The sequence below is a fragment of the Doryrhamphus excisus genome, chromosome 12, assembly GCF_030265055.1.
Source record: "Doryrhamphus excisus isolate RoL2022-K1 chromosome 12, RoL_Dexc_1.0, whole genome shotgun sequence".
Classification (NCBI taxonomy): Eukaryota; Metazoa; Chordata; class Actinopteri; order Syngnathiformes; family Syngnathidae; genus Doryrhamphus; species Doryrhamphus excisus.
Window position 1 is genome coordinate 14,406,208 of NC_080477.1, and position 24,758 is coordinate 14,430,965.

At 40.7% G+C, this 24,758-nt stretch overlaps 1 protein-coding gene across 2 annotated transcripts in view; it reads right to left on the minus strand.

Annotated features, from left to right (window-relative positions):
* Positions 1-4,796: 4,796 nt before the first annotated feature.
* The window catches only part of kiaa1549lb (KIAA1549-like b), a 45,894-nt gene continuing 25,932 nt past the window's right edge, over positions 4,797-24,758 (minus strand). The window contains exons 8-22 of one of the 2 annotated variants that reach the window (XM_058089428.1): positions 20,720-20,779; positions 19,915-20,066; positions 19,590-19,761; positions 18,055-18,218; positions 17,161-17,196; positions 15,593-15,738; positions 12,132-12,262; positions 11,157-11,281; positions 10,824-11,032; positions 9,974-10,106; positions 7,772-8,143; positions 7,613-7,707; positions 7,215-7,363; positions 6,961-7,112; positions 4,797-6,267 (exon numbers count right to left, since the gene is read on the minus strand). In XM_058089428.1, coding sequence (XP_057945411.1) covers positions 6,004-6,267; positions 6,961-7,112; positions 7,215-7,363; positions 7,613-7,707; positions 7,772-8,143; positions 9,974-10,106; positions 10,824-11,032; positions 11,157-11,281; positions 12,132-12,262; positions 15,593-15,738; positions 17,161-17,196; positions 18,055-18,218; positions 19,590-19,761; positions 19,915-20,066; positions 20,720-20,779 — 2,360 coding nt within the window. In that variant the 3' untranslated portion in view covers positions 4,797-6,003. Of the gene's footprint in view, positions 6,268-6,960; positions 7,113-7,214; positions 7,364-7,612; positions 7,708-7,771; positions 8,144-9,973; positions 10,107-10,823; positions 11,033-11,156; positions 11,282-12,131; positions 12,263-15,592; positions 15,784-17,160; positions 17,197-18,054; positions 18,219-19,589; positions 19,762-19,914; positions 20,067-20,719; positions 20,780-24,758 lie in introns of both variants that reach the window. The other variant, XM_058089427.1, reaches the window with a different exon arrangement.

Here is a 24,758-nt window from a genome sequence, read left to right on the forward strand (position 1 = left end):
AAATTTCAGAAAAAATAGAAAAAGAAGAAGAATGAGTGATATCATGCAGGAAATAAGCCAGTGTGACTGAATCGGACTCATTATATCAGCATCCTGAGTGCATTGGTAGAAGGAAACTAGATAATTGGACTTGGAATACAAAAAGGATCAAAATTTCATCACAAATCTTTACTAAAACCAGTCGAGGTCTGCATTCAGAACGATGAAACAGTTGCAGTTTAACAATTTTGCTATGTACAGAGGAATAACTTAAATACTATTAATACATCATACTATTTACAGTGGCAGTTTGGTTAACATCCGCCCCAGTTAGGATGTTTTTTGGTTAACATCTCACATGTTTGACACAGCCAGGTCACAAAGGCCAAGCCAGAGAAATTATAGGGTTACCATAAATTATAGGCTAAATTAATTGAGTTGTAGTTCCTACAGTGTAATAGTCTGGATTGACAAGAAAATACCACAAAATATTCATTCATTCATTCATTTTTTTACCGCCTTTTCCTCATCCAAGCTGTCTTCGGGCGAGAGGCGGGGTACACCCTGGACTGGTTGCCAGCCAATCACAGGGCACATATAGACAAACAACCATTCACACTCACATTCATACCTATGGACAGTTTGGAGTCACCAATTAACCTAGCATGTTTTTGGAATGTGGGAGGAAACCGGAGTACCCGGAGAAAACCCACGCATGCACGGGGAGAACATGCAAACTCCACACAGAGATGGCCGAGGGTGGAATTGAACCCTGGTCTCCTAGCTGTGAGGTCCGCGCGCTAACCACTAGATCGCCGTGCCGCCCACCACAAAATATGTTCCAGAAAATCAGTTTTTCAGGGAGTATAAAATTGTATCACTTTTGGCTCTGGGAAATATGCAGATGTAGGTAGCTTACGTTCGATCCTCGTATCATTCTCCCCACAGTGGGCTTGTCACCTGTTGTGAAATAGTAGCATTTGAAATGTGTGTGTTATATGTTGCATCACATTGGTGGTTGAATCGTTCCTTATTCTAAAGAAATATAAATGTGAACGATTGACTGAGGTGAATGTCCATTCACTATATAAAACATTGATACATTAGCACATAAAAGACCCACCTCTCTCCAAACCTTGTGGATTATGGACTCGTTGACAAAAAAACAACAACATGCATTTAGATTAGATTTTCCTGTGTCAACAGAGAAACCGTGGTCGGACACATGAAACTGCATGGTCAGGTATGAACTTTTGGTGACTTTGCTGAGACAAGACATGCACTTAAACAAACATTGCTTGTTTTGCAATTCTCTTTGAACCCTAAGTCCTCACTAGCGAGAAAATGGAAAACAGCAAATAATATCCTCTATCTTTGCTTCCATACGGCTCCCCACTCAGTGAAGTATGCGTGTGTATGTGTACTGTGATTTACGCAGCCGTGGCGGAGACCCATTAGCAATGACATAGCATACCCTCCATCCGGGAAGTGATTTACGTGTTCAATAAGCCTTGCTGGCTTTCATTTGCGTCTTCCTCTCATTTCACTCCCTTATTCTTGACAGCGACAGTAGGAAAAGCCATACCATGAAGAGTGGAATCTGTGCGTATTATTGGATGCAATCAATGCCTTCCATGGTACAACACCTCAATGTAAATAAGTAACAAGAACTATCTGTCATCTTTACACACTTCACTGCATTTTTAACACTGGAGTACTCCAAAGATCTGTCCTCGGACCCATACATTACATTACGTTAAATTACATTACAACCACATAGTTGCACAGCTGCTTTGCATTTCACATTTTACAGCAGTAAACGTCGAAGTTGAAAGTATCCAATGTTTTATTAGTGATGAAGAGTGATGAATGTCTCCTTTCATGATAGCTAATGTCAATAGCAGGGATGTTCCGATCAGGATTTTATGCTGCTAATACCGATCCCGATAATCCATGAGTGAAACCCGTTAATACCGATACCAATACCAATCACATACATACAGTGTAAATGTTTAAATGTACTACTGGCTATATTAGGGGTTGCCAAGATTTTAATAAAATAAATAAATATTATGAAATAGTGTTGGGTGTTACGGACCCTAGCATATATCACAATATTTTTAGGATGTAACACAATATGACGATATAAAATAAAAAAAATTCAGCAGAGTCTTGTATAAAAATACAGTGAAATAAACTGATGTCTGATGTCTCGTTTGTGAGTAAACACAGACTGCTGATTTCTTCAGTTCCGCCAACAGTTCATTCCCCTTCTCTCTTTTCTTCTGTCAATGAAATTTGTCGACATGAAGACTCATATAGGTTATATTCTTTCAGCACTGCAACGTGCTGTGAACACACCAAACATACAGCTTTTCCATTTGCTTCTGTGAATAAATAAGCGGAGTCATGGGCTTGTTTGTTTTATTTTAAATTATTGATTTAATTTTATTTATTTTAATCAGTGTTGTAGGAAAAACTCCTGAATCCTTGACATTGTTATTAAATAGTTTTTTTGTGATTCATTTTGTATGATGTTTTATTAATGATTATTTATACTTTTTTTTATATATGTTTTATTTATGCCTATCTATAAATATTGGATTGTATTTTGTTGCTATCATTGTGCACTGCAGAGAAATAACTTTCCATTCTATTTGTGATGCTTATTATTCTGTTATACATTTTGTGGTATTGTTATATATCATTGATCAAAGGTCGCGGGGGCGCTGGAGCCTATCCCAGCTGTCTTTGGGCGAGAGACAGGGTACACCCTGGACTGGTCGTCAGCCAATCACAGGGCACATATAGACAAACAACCATTCACACTCACATTCATACCTATGGACAATTTGGAGTGGCCAATTAACCTAACATGTTTTTGGAATGTGGGAGGAAACCGGAGTACCCGCAGAAAACCCACGCATGCAAACTCCACACAGAGATGGTGGGATTGAACCCTGGTCTCCTATCTGTGAAGTTTGCGCACTAACCACTCGATCGCAGTGCATCCCGTTTTGATTGTCTTTGTAAAGAAAAACTAAGTATGTGAATTAGGAATAGGGCCGATCAATTCCAGTTTCGGAATCGGGTTCATTTATCCACCCATTTTGGATGCCGCTTGTCCTCACTAGGGTTGCGGGCATATATCGGAGCTTATTTAAATCTGAACTAACTCAGAAAAAGTTTCCACATTCCCAAGTAATGATTGATTTCAACATCTGCAGCAGATGTATGACAGCTGATCATATCTTGTGTGTAGATAAGGTGCTACTGACGTTGTAATCCAACACTTTCTTTCACATATGCGTCTTGGACACATTGCTCTTACACCTACAGGATGTGATAATAGCAGACTACTGTATATAGAGGCTGCAGCACCTTTATTGCAGATGTAACAGCTTCCTCGCTTCGGTAAGACTTTCCAGGTGTTGGTGTGTGGGGGGGTATTCTTATCCATATGTGAAGTTAGAGGTCAGTAAAGTTCTAGTTTGAGTTGTCCCAATGATTAAATAATAATAAATCTATAAATTTATAACTACAAGTCTTTTTTCACCCAAAGGCAAATGACAAGATAAGAAGAAATAGGAGCTCACTTGAGTGTAAAGTTTTTAGCAAGCCCTTCGGTATGTTCTGGCTAAGTGTCAATACGCCAGTCATGTAGTCTGATAGACGTAATAATGTTAATAATAATAACAATATCGCTGTAGCTTGGTTATATGCATGTCACAATAACATTTCTTCATCCTTTGATTGGGTGGTCAGAGCAAAGCAAAGCCAGGTTGGACAAGCTGAAGAGTCAAGTCTGAATACCCGGGTATCAAATGCAGCGCCCACCAGGAAGTGAATATTTTTTAGCTTCCTGACAGTTTTTGATGACTCTGCTTCATTCATCACCATTATCATTTGCTTACTAAGTTGCCCAAACTGGTCTCCTTGTCGCTCTCTGGAGTGTGTTAGTGACAGGAAGAAAAGCTCTGACTTAACTGTCTTACTTAAACACATCCACTATGCATGCAGGTATCTATTATGTGGTGTAAGGCTGAGCCCTGGTGGGGAGATGTGGAACTACACATTCGCTGTGACCAATAGGCATGAATGAAGAACAAATGAATCCAATGTAGAAAATGTTGGTCCCTGTGTTGAAATCACCGATCTGGTGCAACTACGATTTGTCAGAGCAGTGCAAAAAAAGTGACTCTGACTCTTGTCTTACCTTCGCTGTTTCTGTTCATCGCTTCGTATCATTTGATGACATGTTTTTATGTTGAAATAAAAACCGACATACCGGTTCTTATGTTGAAATAAAAACTGCATGTCAAGTTCACCTCCATTTCGATTTCTGCATGATAGACCCACAGAGCGGAAATAGTTCATATGTTTCTTCCAATTTTCTTTTCTATTTTCTTCTTCCAATTTTAAATTTGGATTCGTAGTCTCATTTCTATTGGCGTCACATGATCGCATGTTGCACACAGCCAGCCATTCACTCGACTATGAGAGGCAACGCCACAACAAATATCACTGGAACACAATTATTTAGTTACCAAATGTGTTATTTAATGTTTGCACGTATTCAAATATTATTTGTATATTGTATATCAAATAATGTTATTTAAAAAAAACCTTTCCACGTGATAGGTCGTCTTCCTTGCCTTGATCCGCTATGATTTCCTGTTTGTCTCTTATTTTGTAGTGTCGTTTCCTGTTTTTCTCAATCTATCGGCGTCACCTTTGTTCAGACTTCAGAGCGCTTACAGCATACCTGTGTTTGTTGCAAATGCAAAACATGTTATTTAGTTTAGGTGTAGTCTTCTGCTAATTTTGGAATAATCGGCTTTTCATAATTTCACACTTGCTGGACGTTTGTAGCCACGGATATCACTAGCTACCGGTCTGTATTTTGCTTTGCATCTGTATTCAAGACAAATCAGATGTTGTTATACTTCCACGTTGTTGTGGGAATGGGGGGTGGGAATCAAAAACCACCAACTCTGGTATTCTAATAAAAAATCTTTTATTTCAGTTTAATCATGTAGGCTATTAGTTCTTTCACTCTCCAATTGTCTCACCACTGTCTCGACCTAATGAGCAGATTAATTGGAAATTAGGAAATCAGTCATGGAAGACAAAAAGACAGGTTTTACAGTGTTTAGCTCATGTTCATTTACTTCCTTGTGTCTCAACCAGTTGCCATCATGTAAAAAAAAAAACATTGAGTCATTGCTGATGACCATCAAGTGCCCTGGCTATGCGTAGAGGAGATTTTGGGGGGATACAAGCATTTGTTCATTGTAAATCATTTCTCGTGAGAATATGACCTGAACTGATAATTGTCTTTTTGTAATCCTGGATTTCATTACAGAGTCACTCTAAAGCATGTGGATGTTTATGCATCATCCATGCTATAAAACTCCATGCACTTATATGCCGTCGAACCCGCTTTGCAATCCCCAGACAGCAATTCTGCATTAACAATTTAGTCTATTGCAGTCTGAGAAGGCTTTTATCCCAAAGTAAAGAATGAGTCTCTCTTCCACCAAGATGAATCGCCAAATGTGCGTATTGATTTAACGTCTTTTATTCTTCACCGAGGGTTTTTATGGCGGCCCAAGCCTGATAATAAAAGACACAATTAAAAATATTGGAATTGTTGAGTTTGATGAGGAGGTTGGCTTTGGCATGTTGAGGCCTCCATAAAATGAGATTAAAATATCATGCTTGTTAGGAAGTGTTTGGTCCTTTTGGTAAAAATGGTTGAACTTTTCATTTCATGTTCAGGTTCCTTATCATATGCCCATCCTATTGACATATCTACAATTACAAGTGTGCAGTCACTAAGGGACAGCAATTGCATCAGTCTCCCAAAAAGCAATTGTTGTTTTATGTCAGCAGTTGACAGGTGTAGGAAAATAAATCAACCAGTCAATGAGTAAATAAGATCTGGTAACATTACAGTAAAAACATCAAAAATCAGTTTGTTGTGAGCTCCTGCACACAAGGGGGCAGGATGATGGATCCGTACTAGAAATCAAACATGTCGCTTTGCTTCTTGGCCAGCTTGGCCACCTCTTGCCTTATCGCGTGCACAAGGGCGGAGGTGGAGAGGTTGCTCAAGGGAATGCTATCCATGTCCTTCCCCGCCTGCGGCAGGCTTTTCTGGGACGCTGTGCTCTGGATGGCAGGTTGTTGGTCCAGAGTCTGAGTGTACTGTAAGGGGAGTAACGAGGGGCTCCCCTGTGGGTAGCGAGGATGAGGAAAAGCCTCAACATATCCTGGCAAGGACAGCTGGAAAACAGGATAGAGGACTGATAAAAACAGAAGAACGTTGTTTGTTGCTAATGCAACTAAAGGCGACACGGGTTGAAAGGAGGAGTCACACATGAGAGCACCTGCAGATCACACATTAGCCAAGTTCTGTGAAACTTAGGGAAATCTGTTCACTTTTGTCTCAGATCTGGATAAAGATGCAAATTGACAACTTCATATGTGTTTGTTTGTAAGGCACATTACCCACACTACTCTACTGCCATCTTGTGGAGTCAAAAACTACATCAGTAGGTTGCCTACTGCCGCAGGTTGCGATGCTAATCTCTTCTGATCCTGTGCTCATGATAGCCTGCGAACAGTTAATTGAATAGAGATGCTAACTGTGGTATTTGCAATGATAGTTGCCTGATAAAATGTGATTTAAAAGCAAAAGTGCTATAACTTTCACATATTATAGATAATACTTGAAGCTCTGAAGAAATCAATTCAACATGTTTGCATAACTCTGCCTGTAAATCTAAACTAGGACCTTTGTAATTGCCACAAAATTAAAATATGAGCAAAACAACAGTGTTCTTTCTCTGATAGACACTATATATATCTTGAGGTTTCCAGTCAGTTTAGTGCACATATTAAAGTTAGCCAATATTAGCCTATTATTGGTATTATTGGTATTATTGGAATGTGATGTTATCTGCAAGCATCCCTTACTGAGTCTGCCCACTGAGGCGGCACATCTTCAGGTTCAGGAGGATAGGACATCCAGGAAGGACTGTGGTAGGAAGTGGGCGAGGCGGAGACGTAATAGTCCGAGTAGCCGGTCCTGCTGGCTGGGATGGAATAGACGGCTGTTATTGGGTTTCCTGCAGAAGTAGAGCAAGGAAAGTGCATTTTGGCACAAGGGGGATGGCGAAAACATTATGTCTTTACTTTTAAAATGTCACCTTGGTTCACTGTCCACTCACCTGAGTAGTTGGACACAGGCTGCTCTATAGTGATAGATGGGAGTGCTGCCCTGGAGCTTGGCCCATATGGGTTGTTGTCATGTGGACTCTGCATTTCAGTGACTGATGTCTGAGAGCTCCTTCCCTTGGGGCCCAGGTCAGAGATGGACCTGAGCAGGAACGTAGAGGCATAAATGCTATGTTATACTAAGTAGTCACCACTAGAGGGCAGGAACACTCTGTGAGGATGAGCTATTAGCTCATTAACATTCTTGCCATACCCCAATGCACTAGTTCACTATTAAAATTTATAAAGGGCCTGAGCACATTATCTAGTGAATATCAAGTTTATGAAAATGGATGTGAATAGTAATAAATATATGCAACAGACAGCATAAGTGAAGCCTCGTGAGCATTACCGTCTTAAGGAGGTGCCAGGAGGGGGTCCAGTGCGGGGCGGCAAAGGGGGAGGAGAGTTAATTGCCATATCAGGCAGCTGGGTGAAGTGAAAGGCCTACAAGAGAGGACGCATTTCAAATAACATACATTTGATTATTAAATGAGAAGATTGCGCTTACTGGTTTAGGCAGACTGCACTGGTACACGTCCGCTCCATAAGATGGACTCCACTGCAGTCCTCCACGACCACAGCTCATAGTGCCCGGAGCGCTGGTCACCACATCTGCATAAGGAAGTGGTGCGACACTGTATTGTTCAGAAGGAGGGCGAGGATGGGAGTGGGAATGCCTCCCGGATGTGGACTGTCCCCCCGACGCCAGGCTGAATGCCTCCTCCAGGAGCAGGTGCATCTGCTGCCGCACTTCATCAATGGACGGCTGTGAGCTCAGAGTGGACGTCTGTGACTGGCCTTTCAGACCACGGCCATACACAAAGCCTCTCTGGTCCATTAAATGGTCCACATTTGTCTCTTTGATCAACTCGGGCTCAGTCTGAAAGAAACACAAAAGGCTTCTTAAACCATTGTAATGTGTGGTTCTTCAAAAACATGCACTGTAACACCAAAAGATTCATGGGTGACTTGTGGTTGGCATGTCAGCTTTACAGTCAAGAGAGCTAGGATATGAATTTCCACTGCAGCATCTCTGTATGGAGTATACATTTTATTTCCTGGGTCGTCCAGCTTCATCCCACATTCCAAAAACACTCACTGTCGGCACAATGTGATGTCACAAAGAGCCAGTGTTGGAAAAAATCTCTGCAACAAGCTTTCAGAGCCGTCCCTATCTTCTTTCAGGGCTCAATTCAAAATGTGCAAACCAAGTCTGGTATCATTTAACACAAGAATACAACATTCTAACTACATTTATTGGTCAGAAAGGTGGAATAAGCATAATAGGTCCCATAGGTTAACGTTACGATGCTTACCAAATGGAGCTCTTGTGAGGTACAACGACAAATATTAAAGTTCTGCTCAATCTGTTTGAATATGTGTGTTGCCAAAAAAGACAAAGACAAAGCAAACATGAAATCAGAATGGATTGTTTGATGCTTTCTGACATTTAGACGCATCTTTTCCAAGTATTTACTGCACAATCATTGCATTGTGTGCAATTTGCAAACGTGACTGGGATAGGCTCCCACTTCCTGTGAACCTACACAGGATGAATGGTAGAACATGAATGGATGAAATCTGTAAATAAGTGTATGGACAGCTAAATGTTTCCCCTCACCATTGCACATCGTAACCACCCCATGTCCTTTCAATCCCTTCCCAAATCTTTCACCTAGCCTGTATATTTGCAGACAAATGAAAATGAGTTGAAGGCTGTCCTACTTCCTGTGCAAATAGAAGGTTGCTAAGGGAGACTTGTCGTAGTGCACCTCATAAATCAGTCCCCCTGCAACATTGAAAGGGAGAAATATCTGCAGTGATGGGGCCGGCAGCTACACTGGTCCCCTTGTAATCAACAAAACCAAGAAATTGGAAAAAAAGGGCTGTGTTGGTTATAAAAAAAAGCCTTGACATTGACACAGAGCACACAGAAACACCAGTTAGAGGTCAGCCTCTTTAAATGGTTTGTCACGCTTTTCTTCTCTAATAAAAGTCTTTTAGTTTTTGGTGACATTTTGTACTGTGAAGACTGAACAATCCCATTCAACAATACAATCCCAATTCCCATCTGTGCTTATTATATCAAATTCACAAAGTCAGTCTGGATAGCAGACATTCAAATTGGCCGTATAAGGAAAATGATAATTATTAATAGTTGCTCCACTCTGCTGTGTCATGCAGACCGCTGAGTAAGGTTACATAATATGTCTTTCTTTCATTAAATGGACTAAATATAAAAGGGGACAAGGTCAATAGCATTTGAGTCACTATCACTGCTTATATGACTTAGAAAAGAAGTCTTCTACTGTACTTTACACCAAAGAACCAGGCACTATAATGGAACAATAAAAAATGTCAGCATGAAAGTCAGATGGATATATGCATTATGTATCAAGACCATATAAATGTTAATTTGGATTATGAATAAAGCAACTGTTTTCCATCAGATTGCTCGTGTTCCACACTGTATCCACAACTATATGTCTGATTTCTATCTTAATGTTTTAAAATTGGCCAAGATGGCACAGAACACTCCATAGTACATTGGTGCATTTTTTCATAGTATGGCATGTTATGGATTGTACCAAGTATTCCATGCTATGACATCTTATGATATAGTATAGCATTATTGTATGGAATGGCATTGCCATTTGCTATGGTACAGTATGTTACGTTGTGGCACATCGGTTTCAAGGTTTTGACTCACATCATAGCCACTGTTTCGGATGCCTTTCCTGGGTCTCTCCCTCATCACAAGGAGGTCCATCTCGGTTCCTCCAGGACTTGGAGTGTTCAGGCTCTGTCTACTGCGATAGGATGTCTGCCCTACCTGGGAGCGCCTGCAGACCACATAAGAAAAAGAGAGACATTTAACAGTTAATAGCAACCACAAAATGTGGGAAGCCATCTAATCGGATTCATAGTTTCCTTGGATATCTATATCTAGTCTTGGATTTTTCCATCTTTCTGTTCCAAATGTGGGCGGCACAGCAGTTAAATGATGCTTCAGTCAAGAGAATGCATTCAGAGCAAATCAATTAAAACTCATTCATTTGTTTTAGTGTCCCGAGAGTGTGACAGGGGGGTTTTATGATGCCAGAAAACATGAATACGTGTGACTTAATTGCAGTTATGCAAATTCATCACTGAACAATAAGTGACGATAAAACAGACGTCAATATCCATCATTCCATTTTGTATGCCACTTATCCTCATGACGGTCAGGGGGTATGCTGGAGCCTATCCCAGCTGTCTTCGGGCGAGAGGCGGGATACACCCTAGACTAGTCGCCAGCCAATCACAGGGCACATATAGACAAACAACCATTCACACTCACATTCATACCTATGGACAATTTGGAGTTACCAATTATCGGAATGTGGTAGGAAACTGGAGTACCTGGAGCAAACCCACACAAGCATGGTCAGAACCCAAGTCTTCCCGATCTCATGACTGTGTGGCCACCATGCGGCCAATTGAATTGAATATTCTATTTAAATTGTTTTCTTTTTGTGGGCCCAACTAGTCTGACCGCTGACATTTCCACTTGTCCTCACCTTACATGAGACTTGACATAAGTGGAATTCCGCTCCTCATCTGGCTCCGCCCTCCCATGATCCTGCCGCTGAGTTTGCAAGAGGCCCTGTCCTCCGTAACTGCTGCCATCTATGGAAGGAAAGTCGTAATAGTCCTTCTTCTTCGTCTTGAGTCGCAGCTTATTCCGATAGTTTTCAATATCCGACCTCTGCTTGTGAGCCAGGTTCACCTACAAGGATGGAGGTGAGGAGGGAATAGAAGAGAAGCATTGGGATGTTGGTTCAAAGCCAACATAACACTACAGTATACAGTACAACTCAGCCAATAGGACTCGAATAATGCACATAAATTACCTCTCCATTGACCATGGCAGCATTTTGTTTGCGATCAGAAGACGCATGCTGCGAGTACTTGGGATGAGCCGTTATTGGCTTTATAGAAATGAGCTGCAGGGAGCCTGAAGAGGAATCATATGGATCTGGAGAACAATGAGGAACATTACTCATGAAGTCACTACAAATAGCTCTGACAACTCAGTTAGGTTGTCACTTTTAATGGACACAACTTTAGTGGACTTTTCAATTTAGATTGCCTTTAAACATAAGTGAAGTTAGCTTAGCAGATTTGAAAAGTGTTTTTCTTTATTTTTCTCAAGTTGTTGCATCTCCATAGGGAAGTGCCTCACGCTTTGGTTAATTTTTGTGGAATTTTGTGCCCTTCCAGTCTTGAAGCAAATGAGGCAAAATGGAGTGCACAACTTGGCGACAACCGGCAGAGGCGCTGTTAAGTCAGTCTTAACTAGTTTGCTGTCTAAAGAAGTGCAAGAATCACTATGGGAAATTGATCCACATCCTTGCTCAGAAATATCAAGGTATATTCTCAACATTATTTTACATTGGCATGGAAACAGAATTTCAAAACATCCAGAGAATGATTGATGACAATTCATGATAAGAATTAATTGATCCTTAATTTTCCCTGAGTCAAATCCCTAGTTGATGTAGGACTTTTGTTAATATCAGCAATCTATGTTGAATTCTTGGCAGCAGCTTTTCTGACTCCCAATTAGTGATCTAGTGAGTGTAATTATCAAACACCAACATCCATAGTGTGATATGCTGTATTATGCGCCATGTCCCTCTCTGCATACTGCTGACTGGTAACATTTTGGTTATCATAATGCAGAAAAGAAAGAGTATTTTTGAGTGTGGCCCTTGTATGTACATGAATAATCAACCAGGAATCATTAATACTGGTCAAGACACACATGACCTTGTCTTATAGGAAGAATTAATTATTTTGTATTAGCACCTGCGTGCGACTCTCACCATCTCTCTTGCGGGCCTCCTCCTTTGTCAGTTTTTGCTGCGCTGTGATTTTCGGCGCCATCAACCCTCTGACGGAATTCCGCCTCTCTGATTCGCTGCTGATGACGGAACCGTCCTCACTCAACAACTTGCTGCAAGTAACCATAGCAACAGGAGAGGCAGTGAGCTCTGAGCAAGCTGGGCTCGCCGCCAGGTTATGTCATCCCCTCCCCTTAACAGCCTCACCTTCCTGCATCACCGCCAAACATATTGAACTATTATGCCAATTGTAAAACATAAATGTTTACAGTGGAAGGATACAGATCCCTCGCATGTATTGGTGCATGGTGTGTCTGTTATTTAATCCATGATGTACTGATAGGACATCTGTCTGCTGTGAATGAGACTAACGCGTGCCTCCATCAACCTCATGTCAAAGTAGCTTTAAACGCCACACTGTTGATGGAATTAGTGCTGATCATAGTTTGTCTCGGAGGACGCCACGCCAACAGTGACATCAAAGCGCCGCAGTCCATCCCCTATTTGTCTGCTCAGAACGATAACAGCAAAGAGAGCGCGAGAGACAGAGGCTGCCCTCCCTGCTCCGGTTGAAGCAGCACTGCACGGCCTCAACAAAGACGTGTACTGTGTGATAACTAATAGAGACGTAGAGAACACATTTACATAGCCTGCATGAGGGGGGGAAGTTGGGTTAATAGATGTGGAATCATGACAAAAGAGTAGGGAAAAGGGAGCATGATGAATCTTTAGGGAAAAAGAACCATACTACAGATAACAGTGACTACATTTTGGCATGGGGGAAGACTACATTGTACATTTGGAATAGCTTAAATGCACCATTTCATTGTATTAATAAAGTATCTACAGTATACACTATCTATCTACTGTATCTGCTGTACGCCGTGGTTCTCCAGCTGCACTCTGGAGGACAAAAAGGATCTGCAACGGGTGGTGAACACTGGCTACTCTCACAGCTTTACACATCTACCTCAGGTGACCCCAAAGCCAAAAGAAGGCCAGATATATCAGTGAGAACCACATTCACCCTGGACATTATTTTTTTACTCCCTCAGCTCTGGAAAAAGCTAAGACACTAAAAACTAAATAAATTTAATCACAGCATCTTCCCTCCATCGTCTCCCCTTTAAAAGACAGATAACCGCAAAGCGTAGTTTAGCGGTATACTTTACTTGGCCTGCACTGCTGACTTTAATGTTTACAACTACCTCGCCTATTTGAATTTATATTGTTTCTGACTTGCATCGCTTTATTTTTTATCGCATGTACGTAATTTATCTGTCCATTTAAACTGCAATGTTCATAAGTCATTGTGCAGTATATATATATATATGTGTGTATATATATATATATATATATAGAGAGAGAGAGAGAGAGAGAGATATTCTCTTTTTTTCCGTGATTAAATTTTATGACAATCTCGTTGATTTTATTGTGTGCTTTTAAACTGCCAAAAAATCTGCTAAACTGCCATTCATCAAGATCAGTGGTTCCCAAACTTTTTACAGTCACGTACCCCTTCAGACATTTGACCCAAAGTCATGTACCCCCCACTTCTGCCCACTTAAAAAACACAAACTTTATTATATCCATTAAACACAAATATAAATGAAATCTTCAAGATAAAACACTCTTAATAGACAAAATAATCAGTCAAATTTGTTGATATGATGCACACAGAGCAAGCTACAACCTGCTACAACCTCTCCTTTCTGCTGCAGTGTTCTTGCACTGTGAGGCGTTCAGGCGTACCAGTAATTCCGAGAGTTAGTAGGTGCAAATGGTTTTTCATGTTTCTTCACGTATCCCCCATCGATGTACCCCTGGGGCTACCCCACTTTGGGAACCACTGATCTATAAAACACCTCTCAGGTCAGGGGTCAATGTTAGCCAACTCATTCATCAGATTGTAGCATCACCAAATATCCATTCACATAATTTGTCATTGTGCTTGGTGACACCATTTCATGGTTAAGAGCTATGGTTTTCATAATTAGGGTGGGCATTTAGTCTTAGTCACGGGCTTAGGGGTTAGAATAGTCATGGTTAAAGTAACATTAAAGTTTTCCCATATGACATTGTGTCTGAGCAACATATTCATTGGGGCGCTGCAATGACATCAGCTTCCCTCTGGACTTTGGGATCAGGATCATTTGGCTCCCTCTGGTGGCAGCACTGCAGCACCATTTTCTATGCTTTCTATGCTGCTCCAATGAAATGGTTTTCTCAAACAAACTGCATTATGGGAAAACTGTAAAAAAAAAATCCTACTAAACTGTTTCTATATTTATGCATGTAGGTCACCCAGTCAGGAGATCAGGAAGACCTGGGTTCAAATCTTCGCTTGGGGATCACTATGTGGAGTTTGCATGTTCTCACATGCAAATTAGGTTAATTGGTGACACCAAATTGTCCATAGGTATGAATGTGAGTGTGAATGGTTGTTTGTCTATATGTGCCCTGTGATTGGCTGGCGACCAGTCCAGGGTGTACCCTGCCTCTCGCCCAAAGACAGCTGGAGAATAGGCTCCAGCACCCCCCGCGACCCTCGTGAGGAAAAGCGGTAGAAAATGAATGAATGAATGAATGAATGAATGGCGACTCCAAATTGTCCATAGGTATGAATGTGAGTGTGAATGGTTGTTTGTCTATATGTGCCCTGTGATTGGCTGGCAACCAGTCCAGGGTGTACCCTGCCTCTCGCCCAAAGACAGCTGGAATAGGCTCCAGCACCCCCCAGCGACCCTGATGAGGATAAGCGGTGTAGAAAATTTGTTTTTTCTTTAAAATTTTGTGGTGCTTATTGTGTATATTAGGTTAAGTAAGAACTCTAAATTGCCCCTTAAGTGTGAATGGTTGTTGCTTTTATGTGATGAATATCACACCTCTCTTGCTGTCAGCTGATATCCAGTATGCCCCTGCTTCTCTGTGGCCCTACACAGAATAAAATGAATGCATGGATGCTTCCATTTGGTGTGGAGTAGTAAAGGTAAAGTTGAAGTGTCTCTGCATTGTGATTGATGACAGTGAGTCAATGTAAAGAGTGATGGTTTGACATGAAACCCACAACAAGCTTTCATCGAGGATTGCTTATTCTGTCACAAAGATTTCATTTTAATCTCATTATGCTGCACTGAAATTGAATCCGGCCTATGACAGATTTTGCCCTTTTTGGTGCGTGAGCATTAAACAATCTGTCATGATTTAACATGACAATTCATTTACAGAACAGTACTTCTTACTGTCAAATAAAGGAAATAATACATTCGACCTGGTCAAACACAGATCTCTGCTCAAGCCTGCACATCAATCAGCATTAAGACATTAGGGTGATACAAGTGAGGCTTTTTTGTGCACTAATCTGAGAGCTCACTGAAAAGGCTGTTGATTGTGCTGCATGGTTTCTGTTCTGATACTGGACATTTGTAATGCGATGACAATACCTTTTGTGTTTGTCACCAGTAAGGTTCGCCTTGGTGACTGTGCCTTCGTGTTTCAAGGTCTTCTCCAGGGAAAGCGGTGCATCCCGAATTTGTAGGGACATCACTAAAGTATCCTGACCACCTGGTAGGGTCTCCTCATCTCCTCCCTGTTGGCCCAAATGTTGCTTGGCATAGTCAAAACCTTGGACCGGCTGAAAAAAATAATAATTTAAAAACATGATGCCAAAAAGCCATATCAAAAATATCTAGTGAACAATGAGTACTGCATGTTGGTTTAGTGTTTTATAGAAACATATTGAGTGACTTCGGAAGGTCAGAAGAAATTGACCCACTATGTGCCAGAAGAACCAATTTCTAAAAGCATATTCAAAGTACATATTAGATCAAATGAAACAAAGTTATACTGTAATAATAATGATCACTTTAAATGAAATATATATCGTTTTTATCTATTTTTTTTTGCTAATGTAAAAAGTATGAATTATTGATTTTATATCTACATATTCTAAAATTCAAAGCATCAAGAAGACTTTCCCGAAGACAGTAATCTAAAAATATCTGAAAGTGATTATTTTTTCAGACATGTCCAGAGACTATACGGGAAGAAATAAACGAGTTGCCGCTGTGCCTTCAACTGGAGAAGATAAATTGATTTAACTGAAGCCCCTTTTCATCTTCGTCCAAATTCTTGTTGAATAAACACTCACAGTGGGTGGTGATAAAATGAGATTGGCACGTTTTCATAAAAATATAGCTATGCATTTAAACATTAAAATACAGTAGGGGATGCGGGGGGTGGGGGGGTGATTTAATGTGTGTAGAGAACGGGGGCCACTGAAGGAAAACAGAGTGAAATAGTGTGTGTGCACTCCTACCATGTGTCATAAATTGCTTTAGCTTCAATGCATCTGGTCAATGTTGCAAAATCAATGTGACACTCCACTGAGCAATACAGTCCAACTCACTATGCTTGATCATTTTTTATTTTGACATTAAATGACTTGCACTGACTGCAATATGAAGAATATTTGCTAAATGAACCAATCACCATTTTTATTCCCGATGTAATCACTGTGTGGGTGTTTTTACATGCTAAAGGTCACCAAGGGATCAATTTTGTGCTGTATAAACTGTGGATTACAGTGTAGTGTGGCACTTTTATTGGTATCAGTAAAGCAGCGGAATGTGCTGAGGGCGTCACTTTTTGTTTTCATTCATGTGCGCTGATCCAGTCGGGTGAAGAGAGCCCAGACTCAGCAATAATAACCCAAGACACAGGAGGTGTGAGATGAGTTTGATCTGGATAATACAGACACACAGCCACAAGTTCACACACTTGTGCTTCATCAACACTGTCTGGAAAAGATGGCTGGATGTGTCAAGTAACATCTGGAGGATGCTTGAAGCCAATTGCTTTTCATCCGAGGGATTCTCATTGTAAAAAGCTTCATGACTCCAGAGGGCTGCTGTATCGTTAGTTTCCATCAGCATGCATGAATTTACTGAAGTGTAGTCGTCGCTATCTAGTCCCCTGACTTGGCACTGTGTAACCAAAGAAAATGATTTACCTGGTGATAGTAGTTCACATCTCGCCGATATGCCATCTGAAATAGAAATAAAGTGTTTAAACAGACCTATTGAAATGTTTACTTATGTCACAACATTGCAGAGTGATAAGTAGTAGTGAAATAGATCAATCATGGGATGAATGGAAAGTGTCTGTTCAATCATATTTTTACTTATCAATCTCAATTAACTCAAATTCCATCCATTAACTCAAAATCTGTTAATAATAAAAAAAAACAGCCTTTTCTAAAAAGATACACTTCCAGCACAATTACTTGCATTTCAACACAATTGTTTTGCTTTTGTGACAGCTCAAATATCAAATAAATAACACATAAACAACACAGAAAGGGTTATTTTGCATCAAAAATATAGCACCATGAACTATATAGAATTTTTCTATCTGGAAATGAACTGTGTGTGCATGTATGTGTGTGTGCAATGGCCGTATTTAAAATTTACGTACAATGAGTAACCTTCACGTTCTTCTACTTCCTCCTTGCTGTCCTGTATGCTTTTTCCATTCAAATCGTCAAGCTCTTATCAAATGTACTCCTGCCACCTTGTGGCCATTATTATGGCTTAAAACTGCTGGAAAACTGACATCAAGTGTGTCTATAAATACCCTTCTCTGGTGCTATCACAAAAAAAATACACTAAGGCTGAAGGTGAAACCTGGTTTGAGACGTTCCAAAACAGAGGTTTTGATTTTTTGATTGACTTTTTAAACTTTACTTAACAATGCAGCCTCCCACATACAAATGAATACAAGTATGTATCCCCTCCAATGTGCAATGGCTAAAAGTGAATGTATGTAACGTAATTAGGCTCTACAGAATGGTTGAGGTGGCATGAATAGAATGACCAAGAAGGGTTGATATGCAGTGTATGGATACCTTAGCTCGTGGATTAAGGTTGCCGATGGCATCCGCTTTAAAGTCCTTCTTGTTCTTTCTGCACAGCACGGCTGTGATGATGAGTATAATGAGTGTCACCACGGCGATGGGCGCCAACACTGCGGCGATGATCCAAAGGTTATTGGGAGGGTTCTTGACCACGGCTGAGGAATAAAAAACATGATCATCACTTCATTACATTTCATTGCACCTGTCGTGTTTTTAATTAAAAATCTCTTTAGTGACCAAGTGAGCAAAATTCCAGGTTATGCAATATTTTCATCAACCTTGTCATTGGTCATATCTGTATGGCTTGATTTACTTGTTTTATTATTATTATCCATCCATTCATTTTCTATATTGCTTATCCTCACAAGAGGGCGAGAGGCGGGGTACACCCTGGACTGGTCACCAGCCAATCACAGGGCACATATAGACAAACAACCATTCACACTCACATTTATACCTATGGACAATTTGGAATCGCCAATTAGCCTAGCATGTTTTTGGAATGTGGGAGGAAACCGGAGTACCCGGAGAAAACCCTGGATCTCCTAGCTAAGTGGCCTGCACACTAACCACTCATCCACCGTGCAGCCCCTTATTATTATGTTTATTTTCATTTATTTTCTACCGCTTTTTCCTCACGAGGGTCGTGGGGGTGCTGGAGCCTATCCCAGCTGTCTTTGGGCGAGAGGCGGGGTACACCCTGGACTGGTCGCCAGCCAATCACAGGGCACATATAGACAAACAACCATTCACACTCACATTCATACCTATGGACAATTTGGAGTCGCCAATTAGCCTAGCATGTTTTTGGAATGTGGGAGGAAACCGGAGAAAACCCTGGATCTCCTAGCTAAGTGGCCTGCGCACTAACCACTCGTCCACCGTGCAGCCCCTTATTATTATGTTTATTTTATTAAATAAAATACATCAATAGGCTATTTTTTTTAGTAAATTAGTATGGGCCTGTGGGTCAGTAATGAGCCCTCTCTGAATTCTACCTAGCAACAAGTGGCTGTGCAAATGTGACATGACCAATTACACTCATGACCAAAATTTTAAGACCTGTTGAAAAATGACCAGAAACAACATTTTGCACTGTTAGATCTTAAGGTGCCAAGCCAAAAGCTGGCAAAAATGTGAATTTAGTGTCATTTTGTGTCTGGTATGCAAACTGCCATGATCTCTTTATGGCAAGGTTGGCGAGGTTTTCAGTCTTTGAACGCGGCCCAATTGTTGAGCTGCACAAGCAAAATTAATGTTGAGTTTTTTGCGGCAACAATCTAACGTATGAGTGAGAGGATGCTGCAAGCTCTTAACTCCCTCGACTCTCTCGCTCTTGCACTCTTCACGAAACAGCAAGCGGCTCTGCAGCCTGAGCAAACTCAAGTCCTGCCGGGAGCATTTGAGTGAGAGATTAGAGAGCACAAAGCTTCTAGCAAGCTCTTCTTTCTAAACCCGCCATGTTTACAGGGTTTGTCACTCTTTCAACGTCTACTTGTCAAACATAAAAGCATGCAGGTGCTTACGTTCTGCTTGCAGCTGAACAAAGTAGCCCAAGGTGAGTGCCATCGTCTGAGAATCCACCGTGTTGAGGACCTTGGCAGCTGACGTGCCCGCTAAAGGAATGCCATTGTGCTGCACATAGTACGTCATCTCTGCTGGGTTCTTCAATCCTGACACCCTTTTCATACTCACCATCTGACCAGAAAAAAAACAGACATAGTAGTATTGGTGGTAGTGGTTCGGCTTAGGGTTAAGTAGGTTTGTCAATAATTGATGAGATTATCTTCTCTCAATGTCTGCATTAATCACAGATTCTTGTCCTGCTGGACAACTCTGCCTCCTTCATACCTGCACAGTGTAGCTGCCGACAGCAGTAGCACGTCTGAATCGAGTACCTTGCTGGCCTGCCAAAACAAACAACTCTGCAAGTCGCTGCTCCATCAGACTGGCAAAGCTTTGGTACAGTCCCTCCAGGCTGTCGTTATCCACATCCTGGATTACTGTGAAGGGGGGGAAGACGCAGCAGAGAGCCCCAGAGGGTTGTTAGAAGGTATGACAAGATACATGTGTGTTTGTATGCAAATGATGTGCATTTGAATGGGTTTCATTTCAACATCCACCGAGGCTGAAGACTATAAAAGTCATACTGACTACACTCCCTTCTTGATCAATAATAACCCCATGGAGCTTAACGTTGTTCCAATTTATTCAGGGTGAAAAGGTCATATTTCTGACTGTACGTCTTGTTAAGTGTCACTATATGCTTTTATCATGGAAAAGACCTTGAACAGAATTGGTCTCACAAGCCAAGCAGTCTCGTTAGCAATGTACGATACTGTAGCTTTTTAGTCTTTTTACATTATCTTATACGGCAGGATGTTTTTTGTTCCTAAAACCCTTCTCTCGCAGATGCTGTCTGATGGTTATTGGACTGAAACTCTTAAAATCCAGCAGTGCAAGATGGACATTCTTGCCACTTTTCAATTGGTCTTAAATTCAGGACAGTTATTAGTATCAACATTTCAAATTTGTGTCTTCATATTTTTTTCCATTATGCAGGTCAATAAAACGAAGCCTCTGCCCCAAATGTCACCCGATACATAAAATACAAGGTAAAATAAAGAATAATATAATGTCTCCCGAATATTTTTACCTGTGATAACCCAAAAGTCTCTGGTGGCAATAGAGGTGTTCAGGTTGTGATATTCCAAAGCTGAAAAGAGAACAAAATTATGATCTAACTTCTTCCACTTAAACCAAAGTATCAAGTTCAGTTGCATCATCATTAAATACACAAACTATAATACACAACTGAACATATAATGCCGTTTTTAATGAAGCTTTTTATTATTAAGGGAAAAAAAATCCAAACCTACATGGTCTTGTGTGAAAAAGTGACCCCCCCCCCCAATTAAAAATAACTTAACTGACATTAATTGAGATCTATCACACTGGAAAAGGTTATAAAGTCATTTCTTAAGCTTTGGGACTCCAGCAAACCACAGTGAGAGCCATTATCCACAAATGGTGAAAACATGGAACAGTGGTGAACCTTCCCAGGAGTGACCGGCCAACAAAAATTACCTCAAGAGCACAACAACGACTCATCCGAGAAGTCACAAACGATCCCACAACAACATTCAAAGAACTGCAGGCCTCACTTGCCTTGCCTCAAGGTTAGTGTTCATGTCTCCACCATAAGAAAGACACTGGGCAAAAACTGTCTGCATGGCAGGGTTCCAAGATGAAAACCACCACCGAATAAAAAGAGCTTTAAGGCTTGTCTCAATTTTGCTAGAAAACATCTTCATGATCCCCAAGACCTTTGGGAAAATACTCTGTGGTCTGGCGAGGCAAAATATGAACTTTTTCACACCATATCTGGTGTAAAAAGTAAAGCTGTTTTGTTTTTTTGCTGCATGTCAGACAAACACAGCAGCATGGAAACCTCTGGTCCACGTTGCTGTGTTCCTTTCTACATCTATTTCCTGCCTGATTAAGCTGCTGCGCTGGAGGCTGCTGCAGTGTTTGTGGGACTGCTGCATCACTGGTCTATGAAAGCAGACTCATATGTACACTCAGGCATGACGGCAGGTACGCCACAGGAATGGTGGCTGGGGAAAAGGGATTCAGCAATGTAAACATGGCTGTAGAGCTCTAGGAAATCATTTTGATATCAAACATTTGGAGCCAAAGATGGCACTAAAGGAAGCAGCTTGACCGTAGAAAATGAATGGATGGTGGACAAAGCTATGTCTCCCATAGTTTTGAGCTCGAACAACATTAGAAGACATCTTATCATGACCCACACTTAACCAATCGAGAGGCCAAACTTAATTTAACTTAAATGATTCCAGACTGTCCACCCTCGGCCATCTCTGTGTGGAGTTTGCATGTTCTCCCTGTGCATGTGTGGGTTTTCTCCGGGAACTCCGGCTTCCTCCCACTTTATTCACAGTGTCTTTAAATGCATCTTTTGAATACCTTATGTGTGTATTTTAGTTCAGTTAACCATTGTTAATTTAGGCAAAAATCCTTAAAATTTGCTTCATTACACATCGTTTTCACTAATAATAGTCTGTATTCAACCTCGAGACAGCACGATTTATTAATTTACATATTTTCGATGAACCATGATTGAGTGAAGCCACAAAATTCGAAACCCCGAAGAGGTGAGGGACAACTGGATCAGAGGACTGTGATACTCATCTCCATCCATTGGATCTACTAGATTGCTGAACCATTTTGCCCAAATGCAATTCTACTTAAAAAAATAAAAATTATTGCCTACATTTACAGCTTTAGCTGAATTTGCAACAAAATCTAATGGGGACTTACTGTGTATTGATTTTTGTTTTGCATAATCCTTCCAAATACCTACATACCTGACAACAGAAATGGTGTTCAGCAAAGGTAACAGTATCATTGCTGCTCGTAAAGCTGCAAATGTGCTTGCATACACATCAGAGAAAGGTTATCTGTAGATCACAGCAACGTCAGCGAATGTTTAATGATTTTTTAATCCGATTTGGTGATGCAACGTATGCAGTTTTTATTACTAATTGCTTTTGTGTCCATCTATTTCAATGGGAGGCTACAAACAAGAGCTTGGAGGTCTCACTTTCAGCCAGCAACATTTCTCTCCATAACTCCCAAATGTAACAAGCAAGTTACAAAAGGCTCTCATAAATGCTGGGGTGGAAGATTGATTATTTGGACTCGAAATAGGTAGCAACCCCTCTTGTGTTCTACTTGAGAGAAAGTGAGGAGCAGAGTGGGAGCCGTCCAACCCACATAACACATTGGAAAGTCAGCGGTGTTACGAACAGGCACTGCAGGGCAGTGGTGTTTCCATGCTGTCTGAGCCATGCGCAACTGTGGTGGGAGAATCCCCCCGCTGTTAATTATTTTCCAGCACAAATTGACTTGGAGGTGAGGAGGGAGTCACACCTACACACCTACACACCTACAAACACCAGTGACGTCGCTGGAGGACAGAGTGAAAACAAACATTCCTCTGATTTCATCGTGTTTGATTTTTACTCTCTGTTCTTAAACTTTTCAGCCTTCTAGCTTTCTTTACTGAGAGACGACTTTAGTCCCTAATGTAATTTTAATGAGTGCTTAATTTATTGCTCATTATCATCTTTATGCTTGATGTAAATAAACTGGCTATATGTCAATAGCTGTGTCTCAGTGATGCTAGGAACATCTGCCAAAGTGATTATGACATCCCAGAATGCAATGAATACAACATGTCCCATTCAAAAGCCTCTTGTAAACCGACTTAAAACATGATTAATGCTGCATTTGATACTACTGGAAAATCAACAATTTTTGGCACAAATACTGTACCTTCATGCATAGTTGATACTATTTATATCCAGACAATTTTGTGTTTAATTGCTATAGTGTATACAGTCATCCCTTGCCACTTCGCAGGTCAAATTTTGTATCTTCATGGTTTTTTTTTCAAAAATATATAAATACATACATGTATATAATACATTTTGTTTCATGTTTGAATATGACCTATAATCACTGAAAACATATTCATATTTAAGAAAATTCAATTTATTTTTTTGCCTAAATTAAGCATTTTCAAGCATTCGAAGACATTGATATGTAGTATTCTGCACTGGTCACTAGGTGTCAGTAATGTTACTGTAATATTCGGTGAGACACACAAGAACCAGACTTGATCATCAGAACAATGGCTTTTCAATGAAAACAGCGTGCATTGCCCCAACTTCACAAGCAGGGCCTACCCTCCCTACATGCGGAACACACGCTATGCGTAGGATCCCACGAGGCAAAGGCACAAAGGATGTGCGCTGCCGACGTGAGGAATAGAGCACCAAGTCAGCCTCAGGCAGGAGAGAAACACAATAGACAAGTCATCTGACACTGCACTCTAGGCCATAATGATTGACAGCACACGGTTGAAATCGAGAATAAAACGTCAGAAATCACCTATGCGGCTGTAAGTCCCGTAATGCAGTTTTGATTTTTTTTCTTTTAATTTGGTAATTTTGCACTATAAATAATTTATTGAATGTTTTGTTTTCCCTGTATTGATGTATAACATCAACAACATCAAATTAAATATACCCCAAACTAAACTTCCTTATAATTATCTGATTTCCTTTTTTTAAGGAATGCAGCACAAGTTCCCCATAATAATCCATTACAAGCACCATCACACTGAAGTAAAGCTAACTGACTGGTGCAAAGCCAACCATCTGTCTGAATGTCGACTAAAGGAATGAGATGGTTGTGGACTGCACATACGTAGATGCCTTTCTATCATGAAACTAACTGCATCTTCCTTCTGGGTACATAAATTTAAAGTAACGTGGCTTTTAATTAAGCCTGTGAATCTTGTAGTTGGCTCAAAGCAGACATGCATTCTGGATGAGAACAGACTGCACACCAGGTCTCTGCGGGAATGCTGTTTAGGCTCCTGCTGATTGTTTGTCATCCTTACTTTTTTTTCTTTTTTTAAGTATGAACTAAGGCATAGAATATGCCCTTGGCTTGCAGATGAAAAACTGTACAGTTGTTAATTTGTGTTTTAATAACCATAACATAGCAAGGTCGCAAAAAGGTTGTGTAGGATGTGCACAAATGTGATTAGTCAGTGTATCTACAACAACAACAAAAATAGCCAGCATGCTTGGAATGAAATGTTG